This window comes from Heliconius melpomene, chromosome 3 (genome assembly GCF_056956725.1).
Source record: "Heliconius melpomene rosina isolate 202511_hmr_F chromosome 3, ASM5695672v1, whole genome shotgun sequence".
Classification (NCBI taxonomy): Eukaryota; Metazoa; Arthropoda; class Insecta; order Lepidoptera; family Nymphalidae; genus Heliconius; species Heliconius melpomene.
The window spans coordinates 7,730,126-7,744,951 of NC_140391.1; the positions used below are offsets into that span (position 1 = coordinate 7,730,126).

Consider the following 14,826-nt stretch of genomic DNA (forward strand, 5'->3'; position numbering starts at 1 on the left):
ATAAAAATTCACCCGCTATTCCTGATAAATGTGTTTGTATTGCGGGATGACCTGCTTGACGATGCACCGACTGATGGTAATGGGCAGATGCTATAGGTACATATGTTTACTCCTTGGAAACATATATTTTTTTGTTTCAATGATATTCCATTTTTCAGGTGTTATTGGTAATATTTGTTGGAATTTTATATTTAATTTAAATAAATTTTAAAGAAATGACGTAGGGACGGAAGATGCGAAATAGATTTAGATAGGAGTCAATGGTGTTGCTGCACAGCTGCACGTTTGTCCATATATAACCAAAGTCCGTATAATCAAATTTTAAGGAAAATATAAATTAAATCAATAAAAGGAGCATCTTTTGTGAGATTAGAACTAAGTCGTAGTGTGAACAAACTGAATTCCCCTCTTTCTACCCAAATTTTGCGAATATTTAATACCAATAGATTATTTATTGAAACATTTTAAATTACAATACTTCAAAGCAATAAATCGTTAATTGCTTTAAATAGGCCTATGTATTTATTGTTATTATTGACAATAAACAAAAGCAATAACAATTTTAGTAAAAGAAACGATACTGAAATTTTACAAAGACTAATAAAACAGATACAAAATATATTTTACTCTAGATAAATATCAAAATATTTTACTAATTCTTCTCTCTTTAAACATAAATAAGCATGCATAATTAAAAATTAAGAAGACAATCTCCACCAGCCTCATCTTATCCTCCTCTGATCATAGAAGACCAGAGCCATAAAAGCATAAGTGGCACTTTTATTACATATATTCTGTTCTCATCTAGATGTCATTATTCATGTCGTCTTTGATGTTTTATCACTAAACATTTTTATGTTGGCATTACTGAGGCCTCGTTATTAACTACCCAACTATCCATGTTGATGGAAAGATATACGTTCGATAGAAAAACATTTGGAATGACTTCAGCATTCATTTTTCATGTTACGATTTAGTTAAGGCATAGTTATTAAAATATAATAATTGGTGTCGCGTATAAGCGATTTATGTTTATATTTTTGTGTGATGGTTTTAATTTCATGTTTGTATTTAGGTTAGGTATATAAAAATTTGACAACATGATGAAGAAAAATAATTATTAAGAATAATAAATGTCTTAAAGAAAAAAAGTATCCAGAAATATATTCATCTATACTATCTATATATTTTTATTTTTTTTAAATACAATAGAAGCAAATCATCGTAAGGTGGTGGCACAGTGAAACGTCTGTAGGTTTAGTTACGGGTTCGATTCCCATGACAGCACGGCGTTGAGTTCCGTTGAATTTGCGAAGAAATCGAGCCGCAATATACCTAACATTTATTTATAAAGCTTACCTGCAAGTAGTTTACGAAGTGTACAATTCTTATTTTCCTGAACCTGTAATTTTTCAGGTAATTTTGCAGAAAAAATCATATATTAGACCGAAATCGTCTCCAGACAAACTATTTTAGTTTTCAAATTTTAAGACTCATCCATAGGTAATACGATGTCATTCATTTAAAATTCGACCATGCAATATGTCTAGACGGAATATAAAATGCTTTGTGACCTAGAATTACCGACACAAGATAAAAGAGGATTCTGCTTTTATATGTCATATAATTTATTTTATTAAAATATTTTTGTAATATAAAATAAAATTTAGCATAAATTAGGTGAAACAAGTTGAAGATTTTGCTAGGAACGTTGTGTTATAAAATATATTACAAGATATTAAATAAAGAATTTTATTTTAACAGATTGATATTGTATTTGATTTGAGGATATGATTAAGATAAATGCGCATGCGCATTTAAATAGGCCTCTTAAAGCTACACTTAAGTCGCAAGTCCCAGATTATATTCTGATCTTCTCACACTGCTAAACTCCTGGCACTCGCACTATGAATGGAATACTAAGTGGTTTCGTCTATTATTTATTTTTTTTGGGAATATCATGTAAATATTGACGTACCCATGAAAAAAATAATTAATATTTATTTCTAATCTTTATGGGAGCTGATTGGTTCTTCCAAATAACAATATACAACATGTCTATTATATTAAATATATATACGACCATGTACAATTCCATATATTATATTTAAATATTTTTTTTACCTGAAAACATTACAGTATGAATAACATAGAGTCAAAAAATATTACAAAATGACCATATACAGTATAAATGGACCTTTAGCGTCACATTACAATGCTTGATATACCTATTGCAAAATAATGTAACAGGCTGTTCTCCTGTCACTGAGATATATCGCTTATACCTGTTCAGGAGTGTTTTAACCCATCTATAGTCATCTGCACTTCCTAATCATATCTAATTCAAATAGGTTCCTTAATATAAGCATTTCATCAAAATCACCATATTTGTGAATTCTTATTGAAATTCATATGCCCTCGTATTGTGTCCATTCGTTTCGAGTCTGTACAAGGATTATGGTAAAATAATACTGTCAGTCAGTTGTTTGTGCATCGAACTGTCAGTAACATTTCAATCACGTAGGGTCTCTGCAGCATCACTTATAGTACTTCGGGGGCATCGAATATTTATGGTTTTGAAACATCTTTATTGACGCGGGTTTGACGTTTAGACGGTATAAGGGAGATGTTTGAGCGCTTGTGCCGTATTTATTATCATCGCCTTTCTTTTATCTATTGATGTTCTGATTATATTAATAGTACGCAAATATTCATGTATTCTTTTAAGTTTTTAGGTTTTTAGTAAGGTACGTTAAAAGAAAGGGATAAATTGAGTGCGCGGATAAGTATCTTTAGTTATATATAAAACCCTAAATCCAACCGTCAGGTATTCCTTGTTGTGAGGTCGATTAATGATTCATATTTCTAAAGTTGTCAATAGAATTGATAAACATCGCGGTTAATAGTCGCTTATTTTAAAAGCGATTCATTAGTGGTCGAGGCTACTTAAAGAAATGTAACAAATGACACAGTTTAATTTGGAAGACAGAGTCAGACAGGCCGCGTATCGATCAAGACTGGACTGGCGGCCATCCAAGACCCAAGTGGTGGGCTGTACCGGCGACGTGCCGTGACAGGTGCGCCGCGCGGCATGCACTAGGAGTATCCCAAAACTGTTCACACCATCACTGAGCCCTTCTGTCCATTAATCACTCAACACATTATATTAATAATAAAACTATGTCTCAATCTCGTTCTAAATCCTTAGCTTACGTCTATATCATTTCATAATCCATTTTAATTTTGCTAGCGAAAATATTAATATCGCTCTAATAATATTTTATTCTTCACGTGAATCATAATAAATTATAGCAATATATCAAAATGAATATTTTATATAAATTCTTAACAGAATCTCGCTTTGAATCGTGCGCATTGCCGCAAGCTGTACATCACAATCGGGCAAGCGTGGCAAGGCACGAAATCGATCGAGCCAACTATTCATTGGCGCTCAAACGCGCACTCAGTTCTATATTAGTGGTCCTTATTTTAATCTAAAAACTTATCATATTGTAAGCAAAAGAAACTAATAAATTTTCTTCATTTTTTTCAGGCACAGTCAACGCAAACGGAGAAACAAAACGTCAAAGGACGTCGTATACCCGATACCAGACATTGGAACTCGAAAAGGAATTCCACTTCAACCGGTACTTAACAAGAAGGAGACGGATCGAGATAGCCCATGCACTCTGTCTCACCGAGCGTCAGATCAAGATCTGGTTCCAGAATCGGCGCATGAAGTGGAAGAAGGAACATAAGATGGCATCCATGAACATAGTGCCGTACCATATGAATCCGTATGGCCATCCCTACCAATTCGACCTTCACCCGAGCCAATTTGCCCATCTGTCAGCATAGGATCAGTGGAATTTTTCGAATAGTGGATAACTGATTTATTAAGCTAAATAGTCGACCGTTTGTCCAACGGAGTTGTGTGTAACACCATCGCGAAGTAATGGAATGTTACAGCGACTAGACTAGATCAGTTATTCGCTGTTCGAAAAATTTATTAAAATATAGACAATTTTTGTTGAACTTGTTATTGTGACATTCAGTGGTGTTCTAAGTAAAAAAGTGTTTGTGCATGAAACGTACCTTCAAATGAAAAACTGAAGATAGAATTCAGTTCAAAACCAAGTGAATGAAACGAGTGAACTTTCTATATTAAACTAATAAATTTGAACATTTCTCATTTAAAGTGTAAAGTAACTATTTCTCTTAAAATGATCAGCATATTGTGTTAAGTTGTTGATTTAGAAAGAATTTTGCCTAGTCATAAGCTATAATTTGATCTGCATTATATTCCTAAAATTGTAAGATAACAAATAATATTTAATAATAGTGTGATGGCTAGTTAGATTTAAGCTTAGGCATGATTGTTAGACTGGACGTCTTAAACAATCAAAGATCTATTAAAATCACAAAAATGAGTTTAAGTGTATAGAATAGCCGTCTCCCAATATAACAAATTCGGAAATGTACAGGGATAAGGTAAAATTCGGCGAATTCAAAAACGAAAGTTGAATATTAATAATTTTACTTTAAACATTTCATTGCTATTAATAATAAAAACAGATTAGCGAGGGCTTTTATAAACGCTGTGAACTTAACACGATACAAGCTCAGTTAATATAGAAATCTGTGAATAAGTAGTTATTTGTTCTTAATGTAAATATTAAATGAATTGTCTTTAGTAGATATCGAAAAAAGTTTAATATATTCGTATAGTGTCAACTTTTTCGATGAACTGTTTTATGTTCCTGTTCTTAGTTGTAAATAACAAATATTAATTATAGAAACATAAAAAAAAAAAATTATTTAGAATATCTTTAAATAGTTTTAAATCCACCAACGATACCAATTAAATAATTCGTATGACTATTAAGTACTTTGGAATCCTTAATGTCGTATTTGTAATATGTACTTAAATTGTAGTTAGTGTGTAAAGTTTTAATTTCTTCCTTGTAATGTTATAATGTTACCTGTGTTTCTTTAATATTTTCTGTTAAACATATATTCATCTCATTGTTGCTTGAATTTTTGTTACAACTTTATATAAATGTCGTGGTCTGCTGTGATATTTTGTTAAAATTATTCTTTAGTAAAAAAACCAATTGCGTTTCATATTTTGAAATTTATAAATTATCAAGCTTAATTCTTCTTGATTTGATTTTGAATCTGTTTAGTTTGTTGCTTTATTTATTTGTTTGTAAATAGTAGTTTATCACATTGTGGAATTCGATGATGTGAATTAATTTGTTTAAAGTAGTAACATTGTTTCTTGAGCATCTAAATATCTCCAAATTGTAAATTATATCGTGCAATAGGACGTGGCCTATTATTTAAAATGTCTCCATTCTCCTATTTTTGTATAATAATGTTTATTTACTTGTGTTATTTCTTTCTAATTAATAAATATAAATAAATATCTTTATCGTTCATTCCAGTTAAAATGAGAGCTCTAGGGAAGTATGCTACATGATCATTTAAATTATTGTATTGTATGAATAAATTGTATTAAATTTGAAAAATTGGTGAAGATGATAAAATAAATTATCAAGATAGATATGAGTTTCATTGTTGACCAGTCAATCATTTCTGAAATTGAAATTATTATTTTTCATTTATCTATGACAATTCCAAAAATGTTAATGTTCGAAACGTATGAAACAATAAAGTGAATTTTGGAGGACAGAATTGAAAATTTAATATTATAAGAAAAAAATACTAAATAAGTCCTAAACAGTAAAATAAGTAAAGTATGACGAAAAGAAGGAAAATATCTGAGTTCATTTGAAACATTCGCTGCAACCGCCAGCTCGACGCCTTCGTATTGAGTGATGATAAATGATAGTACCAATGACACCCAACGAGGGGGCGCCAGTACCACGTGGCAACAAAGAGTCGAAAAATGTGAAGGTTGCTTTAGTTTGTAGGTCGCGGGCATATCGGAGCCTGGACCTATAAATCATTCTGTCGGAATATTTTGCTTCATATGCTGTGACGGCTATCCTTTAAGCTGAGAAAACTACCAATAAATGAAAAGACTTTTTAGATTCTGAATTGTTTGATAGAATAGCAAAATTGCAAATCAATTAATATTCTTAAGCTTTTCTTAAACCAGCAGTAGTTAAATAACTATGTTAATGAACTTGATTAATCAAAGTTAAGAAACCGAATTTTACCACTTGCTATAATTTTATTATTATAAATCTTGGCAGTTGTAACGTGCAGTTTAGGTAACAATTCAATAATATGGTATCATCGAGCTAGTCTTATGATGGAGCTAGGAACAGGAAAATGGAACTCTCCAGATTTCGGTGGAGAGTCAGGAACAGAAGTGTCTTAATGGAAATAGAATCTTTTAGCACAAGGTGCCCAGGTTCCCTCTATCTGTCCACCCTACTAGGTATTTGCGGAATATAGCGTGAAGCTAAAAAAATAAAACTTAAAAACTGACTATGTTGGCAAAAAAGTACCAACTCATTACATTACTTATTTATATGAATACCCACATTATGTGCCGTATTTATTAAACACTAAAAGATAAAATTATGTGATATATGAAAACGTTAGAAAAATAAAAATAAATAAATAGGCTTCACGCTGTATCCCGCATACAGCAAGCAGAGGGAACCTAGTGGGAAAACACTCCGTTCCCCATTTACCACCATTAAATAGCCAACTCAACGCCGGGCCTTTCACCATGATGTCAGAACGAAAAAATTAAAATATGAAGATGTAATAACTAATTCCCTCAAGTGAGGATCGAACTCACAACGTCGCGTTTGCCCCTGCACGACGGTCTCACATTAAAAAAAACAATATATAGAAATATTCCATTATACTAAACAAAAGTACATTCAAAAGTTTAACTTACATAACAAAAAGCACGAGATCCAAAACGATAGGTAAACGTAAACCCTGTGACACACCACACCACAATGACTACAAGACGTTATTAATGTAACGTCCGACCGCGAGATGTGAGATACCGTGCATTAAAGAACACTGTCGCGAATCATTTTTCATATTGTGATGCCCACTGCGTCTTGTACGACATTGTTTTGACCGATAAAAGCGTTTAAGGTAAGCACAAATCGAGTTTGGTGAAACATTCCATTGATTTATTTTTCTAAAATCTGATGGCAATGTGTGTTGAGTGGCGGAAGTTAAGGCCGAGCTTTGAGTCAACACCAAAGCGACAAACAGAAAATACTAAATATTGATAAATTATAGTAACAGTGGTCGTGGGTTCAAATTTCACGTGGGAGAAAGAAATATTTTTACTGGGTCTTCCTATTTTAATAAAACGTAAAGCTAAAAGATAATTAAAAAAGAAAGTCTGAAAATATGACATTAATGCTATATGCGAGTAGTGATTTGCAATATTAAAAATATTTCATATTGAATATCAAACCATCTAATATTATTACCAATAAGCAATAGTAGACAAAATTTCTCATGAAACCGTTAAATATTAATTGTATTCTTTTTTTAGTTTAAAATACGAAAATTAATTTCACATAATTGAATATTGAAACTGAACAAAAATAAAATTGATATATTTGTTGCAATGTAAAATTATTATTTTATAAAGTAAAATAAAAAGCGCGACATCTAAAAATTTCTGCTAAAACTTATATCATAAGATCACGCATAGTTACTTTATTTCAGAAGTAAGAAATCCACAAACAGCACAAGCAGCACATAATTTCCTAACCTTTTAACAGATGGCGCTTCTGTCTTGCTTAGCCGATGAAAAATTCTAATTAGAAATTTCGGCTCTTTTCCATCAGTACTTATAAGTACATATTTTGAAAAAACTTAATTAAATTCCAATGAAAGTAGTGTTGACACTTATTAAGATTAGATATTAATAAATATAAAAAGTTTCCCCCTACAGAGAAACTTAAAAAATTCTATGGTTCAAATAGAAGTATAAAGCTTCTAAGCATTGTATCTATTCATTTACAGATGGCGCTAGGTGAGCATGGTAAAGCAGTCAAGGGAGAATTTTCGTTGACATCGACTGAACTTTGAGAAAGCTCGACGGCAGCTTTGTAGAAAGACGCGTTTCATAAGTGTTTACAATTTATTTAATATTTTCCTCGTTCTAAACTAATCAAGACGCTGGCGGCTGTTTCAAAAAGGTAAGTTTATATAGATATATTATGTTTTCAGTAAATTTTAAAGATTTTAAAGACATTTGAGAGAAAATCGTTATTTTCGTGTGACGTGATTGCATTATGACTGCCACAGATAGAAGATGCACCAAATATTACGTGATATGAAGTTTGTTTTCATTGTTATGATTATCAGCGATGTTTTATACGTGAAAATTGTGAATTATCTTGTCGATAATGTTTATAATTTAGTTATTTATTGCAAATTTGAAAATAACATGTGTAAATATTACAAAAGTAATCATTTAAATTGCTGTATTTATCAATTTCCCTTTAAAAAAAAAGCATTCGTAATGTTATTTTTTAAAAAATATTATAATGTTAAAAGATTAAATTACCATTTACGAAATCATATTATTTGGAAAAAAAATCGTTAATATTCCTAATTATTGTTATTTTATATGTAATCCTTATTTACGTAAACAGAACTTAGCTGCCTTACAGAAATACATTAACAAGATTATATATAATCTGTAGAAAAAAAAACTAAAAGGCCTAAACAGAAATTCCGTCAAACTAATCGTAGTAGCGGCCGCTTGTTAAAAGGCAGGCATAAAAACCTTTGACGTGAAATTTATACCTGACTTCCATGAATGGCGATATTTTTGTTTAAAGGTTTATCTAAAAAAAGCAATAAAGTATGGCCGCCACAAAGGCACCTCTGGCGCGCCTGCGCCGACTTTTGACTTGCGCATTTCGGTCGAAAATTGGGGTTGTTACCATGGATTCTGGATTGAAACTTTCGAGTGAGTTCCGATCGTAGGGTAATTAATATTCTTAGTATGAGTCTAAATGTATAGAATTTAATTATATTGGTCATTTTGTACGAAACTTTGAAATTCTAATAGATTTTTAGATAATTATTATGACATTTCTATAGTATAACTCTTAAAAGTTTAGTTTGGAAAAAAAATCTCAAATTTAATCATCATCATCCTAGCCGTTTGTACATCCACTTCTGGACGTTATAATATAAATTCGATAAAGAAACCATATATCAGTAATTCTTTCTATTCTGTTTGCGGGATACAGTGTGGAGCTGATTTTTTTCCATTGTTTAACACATTTAAAAAAAAGTATTCAATATATTAAGGTATCGTTTAGCGCTTCGTTTTCTGTGGCTACCTCGTAAGGCATAAAGCATCAAGTTAAAAACAAATATAAAATATTTTAAATATTTTCTATTTTTTTTTTCAATTATAGAAAAAACATATGAATCAGCACTCAAATACGTAATTTTATAATTAATCGACATTATTTTTGTTTGGATATACATATGTAACATACATTTATTATTATACTAATTTAATTTCAGTCAAATGCAAATCAACATTACTGAGAACAATTGTCAACCAATTATTTCACGATCTCATACATAATCAAGTAATAGAATAATTTAAAATCTTTACAATAATAATCTTTAATTATATTTTCTATACATTTATTAGTATGTAACGTTTTCTAGGCCTATTTGAATATGCATATGAAAATGGTAACATGTGGTCAGTATGTATATAAATATATACTGTATGACTCATGGTAGTTTAACATAAATGTAAGCTTATAGCTTGTGTAATAACTGACAGTATAAAGAGATATCTAGTACCTATTCGTTCAATATTTGATTGATTATATTCTGTTAAATCAGCTTTAATATAATTGGAAATATTTATTTAATTGCATATATACTTTAAAAAAATAGCGGAGTGTCTTAGCACTAGGTTCTCTCTGCCTACCCTGCTGTGTGCGGGATACAGCGTGAAGCTGGTTTTATTAAAATATTGAAAGATTTTTTTTTTTTTGTCTTGGTGGTAAATTAAAAGAAATTCTTTAAAATCAATCAATCCACCAACGTATGCGTCTTTTATTTAAACTTACGTACCACGATATTACTCTTTTAGTAGTTTTTAACATCAAAAAATATTAATTTCATATTCTAATTTATTAACAGAAACTTCTTAACTAATTTCTTTTCTCCTGTTAAAAAATGTAGAGTCAGAGTACAGTACTTAAAATATTATTTACTCTTAAAAATTTATATGATATCAATTAGAATTTCTTTATTTATAATATTAAGTTCAAACAAAAGAATTTATCAGTCACATATTGCAATAACCGTATAATTTACGACCTCAATCTTATTAATAAAATATTACTATTACCATACATAAAAGATTATGGCAATACTTTCAATATACAAAAAAAAAAAACAATCGATCGTTCGGTAACATGATTCAGTTAGAGCCAGCTTATAGAAGGGGAGAGGATTAAATTGAATTTCTTTTTAAATTCACCAATAGGGTGCAGGTTCCTGGGGATTGGTGCTGCGCGTTGAAGCGAAGTAATCTTTAGTTAAACAGATTAAACATTGTAGAGCCCTTTACATTTTCAAAGATATTGTACAAATTATAATGCAATTACTAGCATTGTATTTAAAATTAGTTTAGACTATGCTCTTTCTTAAAAAAAAATAATCACGTAACATATTTATTTATCTATTTTTTTAACATTTTAGATAGTAAATTTAAATTTGAAATTAACCTTCAATAAGTATATTTATTACGAAAACGAAATAAAAAATATACCTACACGTTTTAGTAACAAGCAATCAATATCGATGTCTATAAATTTCAATGCTATAATCAATTATATCTCGGGCTGCAATGGGTGCATAATATGCTGCTTATATTTTAAAAAATCTTTTACATTTTCGGTTAAGGCTTTAAAGATAAAGAGAACTTGCTATTTTTATTATTCTTTGGTGTGGGGGATGCGACATATTAAAGATTAACCCCCTGAATAATATCTGAATTAATGATATTAGAGTTTTAATATTTTATTTTATGATTAGGGTAAAACCCGGATAGTTGCCTCGGACGGATACTTGCCTCAGTTTCAAATGCTCTATGTTAGACGTGTTTACAGTGTTTCTTTTTGATCATAATAAGAAGCGTCCCCCGCGTAGGACTCGGTGCCGCATCAGCTGTCGAAGTAGGTGCACGAGTTTTGTCCGTGTGAGTAAAAATCTTCCGCGATGATACTTTGACGAGCGTCAGAATTATATTGGCAAGTAATCTCCGTTAAATATAATTATAACTAATTGCGGTTTCAGTAAAATAATTATTTCTTTGATTGCATTAGAGTTTAAATTGCACTGTAATAAACGTTTTCTTGTTAAATATGTTTTATTTATTTTGTAAATAAAAAGGGCAAGTATCCGTATCAAAAAGGATAGTTGCCTTACTGTCTTTTGCGGATTGTTGCCCTGGGGCAACTATCCGTAACTACACATTTTAACGAGCAAACAGATTTTTTTCTTAGTTATTTTTTTCATTTGGTTTTACCTTTTTTTCTTGGTGATATTTTTATTGGGCTTTACTATAGTTTATCTTAAATAAAATAAATTCTCAACAGCAAAATGCCTCGCAAGTATAAACGAAAGCCAGGCGTGGTGCCGCGCCACGTCAGCTGGACAGAAGATAGCTTAGCACTTGCGTTCGAAGATCTAAATAAAAAACAAAAAAGTATCAACGAAATATCCCGGATTTATGGCATATCCTCTCGAACCTTAAGAAATTCAAAATAGCAATATCAATTAGCAAATTCAAAAAAATTAAATTCCAACAAAGAAGTTAAAGTTGATAATTATTGTGTAGAATGTTTTGAAAATTATAATTTAACTAAATCAAAATCAGATTGGATACAATGTGAGATGTGTCGAATGTGGTTGCATGAAACTTGTACAACATTCAAAAACCATTGCATGAGATGTGGCAAATTGAAAACCTTGGCTTCTGGTAATAATCAATACTAATGCCAAAGTTATTCCCATAATTATTTTTAATATTTAAGATAAATACTAATATTTAATTATTTTTTTAAATTAAAAAATTACATGTTCAAATTTAAAATTTTAAAACCTTAGTACTTTTAAGTGTTGTTTAGGTAATAATTATAAAGGATCTCAGTAAGTAATTAGAACTGAATACTTATTTAATAGATGCTATGCCAAAGTTAATTCTTATTTTTATTGTTGTTCTACCTTTAAAATAAATAGTAATATTTAATTATTATTTTGGATACTTAATTACCATTTTGGAGTCTATTTTGTCGTAATTTTATAATTATATTGACTTTGATTAATATTTAATGAAAGATTGTGTTCAATAACAAAAAATGATTACTTAAATTAATATAAATTCGTTTTTATTTGAAAAAAAAAATAGACAGGCAAGTATCCCCCGAACCATTTTTAACGTTAGGCTAGTATCCGCCATAGTAGGCAACTATCCCCTTTTTTAGAGGCCACGTAAAACAGGCTGTACTCAAAATAAATATTTATATTTGAAAAAATTGGCTAAGTTAGAAGATTAATATACTATGTTTAAGAACACACATTGAATAGGTAATGTAGTGGTATACATTTCTAACAAAAGAGCTTTTTCAAAAAGTGGGGCAACTATCCGGGTTTTACCCTATATAAATTAAAATATAATATTCTAAGCTCTAACATATATAATTTTAAAGTTTATCTCAAGTTTATTTATTTTATTATTCAGAATTAAGTAAGCTTACAAAGTAACTGGACTTTTAAAAGATCACAGATAGGCAATACTCACATGGCATGCCGTAACTATAAAAACACGTTTTGTATAACATCGATCGTATTTACAAGCTATATTATATTTACACGAATTACACTTTTATTTCTCATACATAGAGATTATATTTGTGTGTAATGTTTTATAGAAAAAAGCGGTATGGATTCGTTGTAGGCACCATATGGCATCTAGTTAGTTGGTCGTAGGCACCGGACGGACGTGTCGGTGACATAAGGCTTTGTGCATATTTGAATTTTATTTTCTTACTTCAAATATGACTTATTTATTAATATTATTCCACTATTCATTCATAATTCATATATAAGTTCGTTAGTAACATTATTAAAATTCTAAAATAAGATTAATGGAAATATAAGAATTGAAGGGTGTTTTTAATAGAATTGTATAATTTATTGGAAGTTAAAGAAAGTAAACAAAATTTATTTAATTACTATTTTATCCTTTTCATAAATGGTAAAATTCATGTATATTACCTAAATCTTATTTTATATTAATATTCTTTCTATAATTGCTAAAATAATACCTTAAATGTATACTACAACTAGATAAAATAATTTATTACTAACGACTATCTTGTACACTAGCATTTACATAAAGTTACGCCACACGGACATAACGGTTTCAATGTCGATTTCCACTTTTGTTTATAATAATTAGAGCCTTGTTACCAAAATTGTATTACGTTCTGTTACGTCAAACATTTTGTGTATAAAATAACATCCTGTTCACACATGTGTTCTGAAAAATATTGAATTCTAAAAATCTAAAATGTCCATATAATTCATTTCATAGTACAGTCCGCAAGGTATAAGCTGAACTTTGAATTTATGTGAGTAATCATCAAAAGAAGAAACAGACATAAACTGTTGTTGTATAGTCTTTTAGACTGGTCTTGCATCTTCTTTATTGTCACTCTCTTTTATTGTCTTGGTTATGTTAATAATCCATTTTTTCATTGTTTCATTATAACATCAAAACCAGCGTCACTACGATTTTTGTTTTTTTACTGTTTGGTCACACACATTTTTCTATTTTTGTACAGTGATTGTGCCAATGTTTCAATCACTTTTACTAATTCGGACAGAAAAAACCAACAAAATCAACACGTGACGTTGCTACCAGTACATTTACGTTAAATAAGGGATGCGCCGTGACACAGGCCGGTCAAGAAGCAGTATTAACCGGTTTAAAACAAACAAGGGATGTACTACGCCTTATGTCTCCGTCACGTCAAACATAAAGTTGAGCTTTCGCCTTGCGGTCTGTAGTTCTTCTTAATTCCAAATGTCATATCTTCTAATAGCCCAAGAGCCAGTCGCAACCAGATCTTCATTATTTTATAAACCTTGAAAGCCTATATGAAATATGGTGTTTGGGTGGTAGTCTAACCTAACTTTTGTTAAAGTCTGAAGCTCAGGCTCTCTTGATTTGTGTCCTTGACTAGAATGTAATATTATCATAACTTCTGTGTTTTTTTATTAGAGACATAGATAAATAGTATATTTTGTTAATTATCACATTGAACTTTTTCGGACCTCGGCAATATACATTAAATTTATTTTGTCACGATGGTAAAACATGGTGGGGTTATGTTACATCACTCAACACGGAATTTCTGGAATTTAGGTGAAAAATTAAAGGTGAAATGTCTTAAAGCTAGTGTTTATCTTCCTACTATATATTTGTACTTCTATATATAAACAAAAAAACAAGGGTTCTTTATACGTTAATCATAATTTTTAAATAATCGTATTTTTTACTTATTTAAATTATAAAAATAATTTAAACCTATCGAGGGGTTAGAAATATGCAAAACTAACCCTTGTAGCCAGTATGGCCTATGGGGTAGTTACTTAGGAGGGGCGGGCGTCTCGCTTGTCGCACTCGCGCCGCGCAGCTGCTCCACGCCCTACGCTCGGTGAGACAATATATCTGGATATTATTTTATGTATAGAAATTTATATTATTTTTATATTTAAATCCGATATTTTTTATAAAGATATATAGTAATTTAATTA

At 30.3% G+C, this 14,826-nt stretch overlaps 1 protein-coding gene across 1 annotated transcript in view; it reads left to right on the forward strand.

The window, feature by feature from the left end:
* The window catches only part of LOC146540012 (uncharacterized), a 36,040-nt gene extending 30,476 nt beyond the window's left edge, over window positions 1-5,564 (forward strand). Inside the window, exon 3 of the mRNA XM_085207818.1 lies at window positions 3,554-5,564. Coding sequence (XP_085063944.1) covers window positions 3,554-3,858 — 305 coding nt within the window. The 3' untranslated portion in view covers window positions 3,859-5,564. The remainder of the gene's footprint in view (window positions 1-3,553) is intronic.
* The last annotated feature ends 9,262 nt before the right edge of the window (window positions 5,565-14,826 follow it).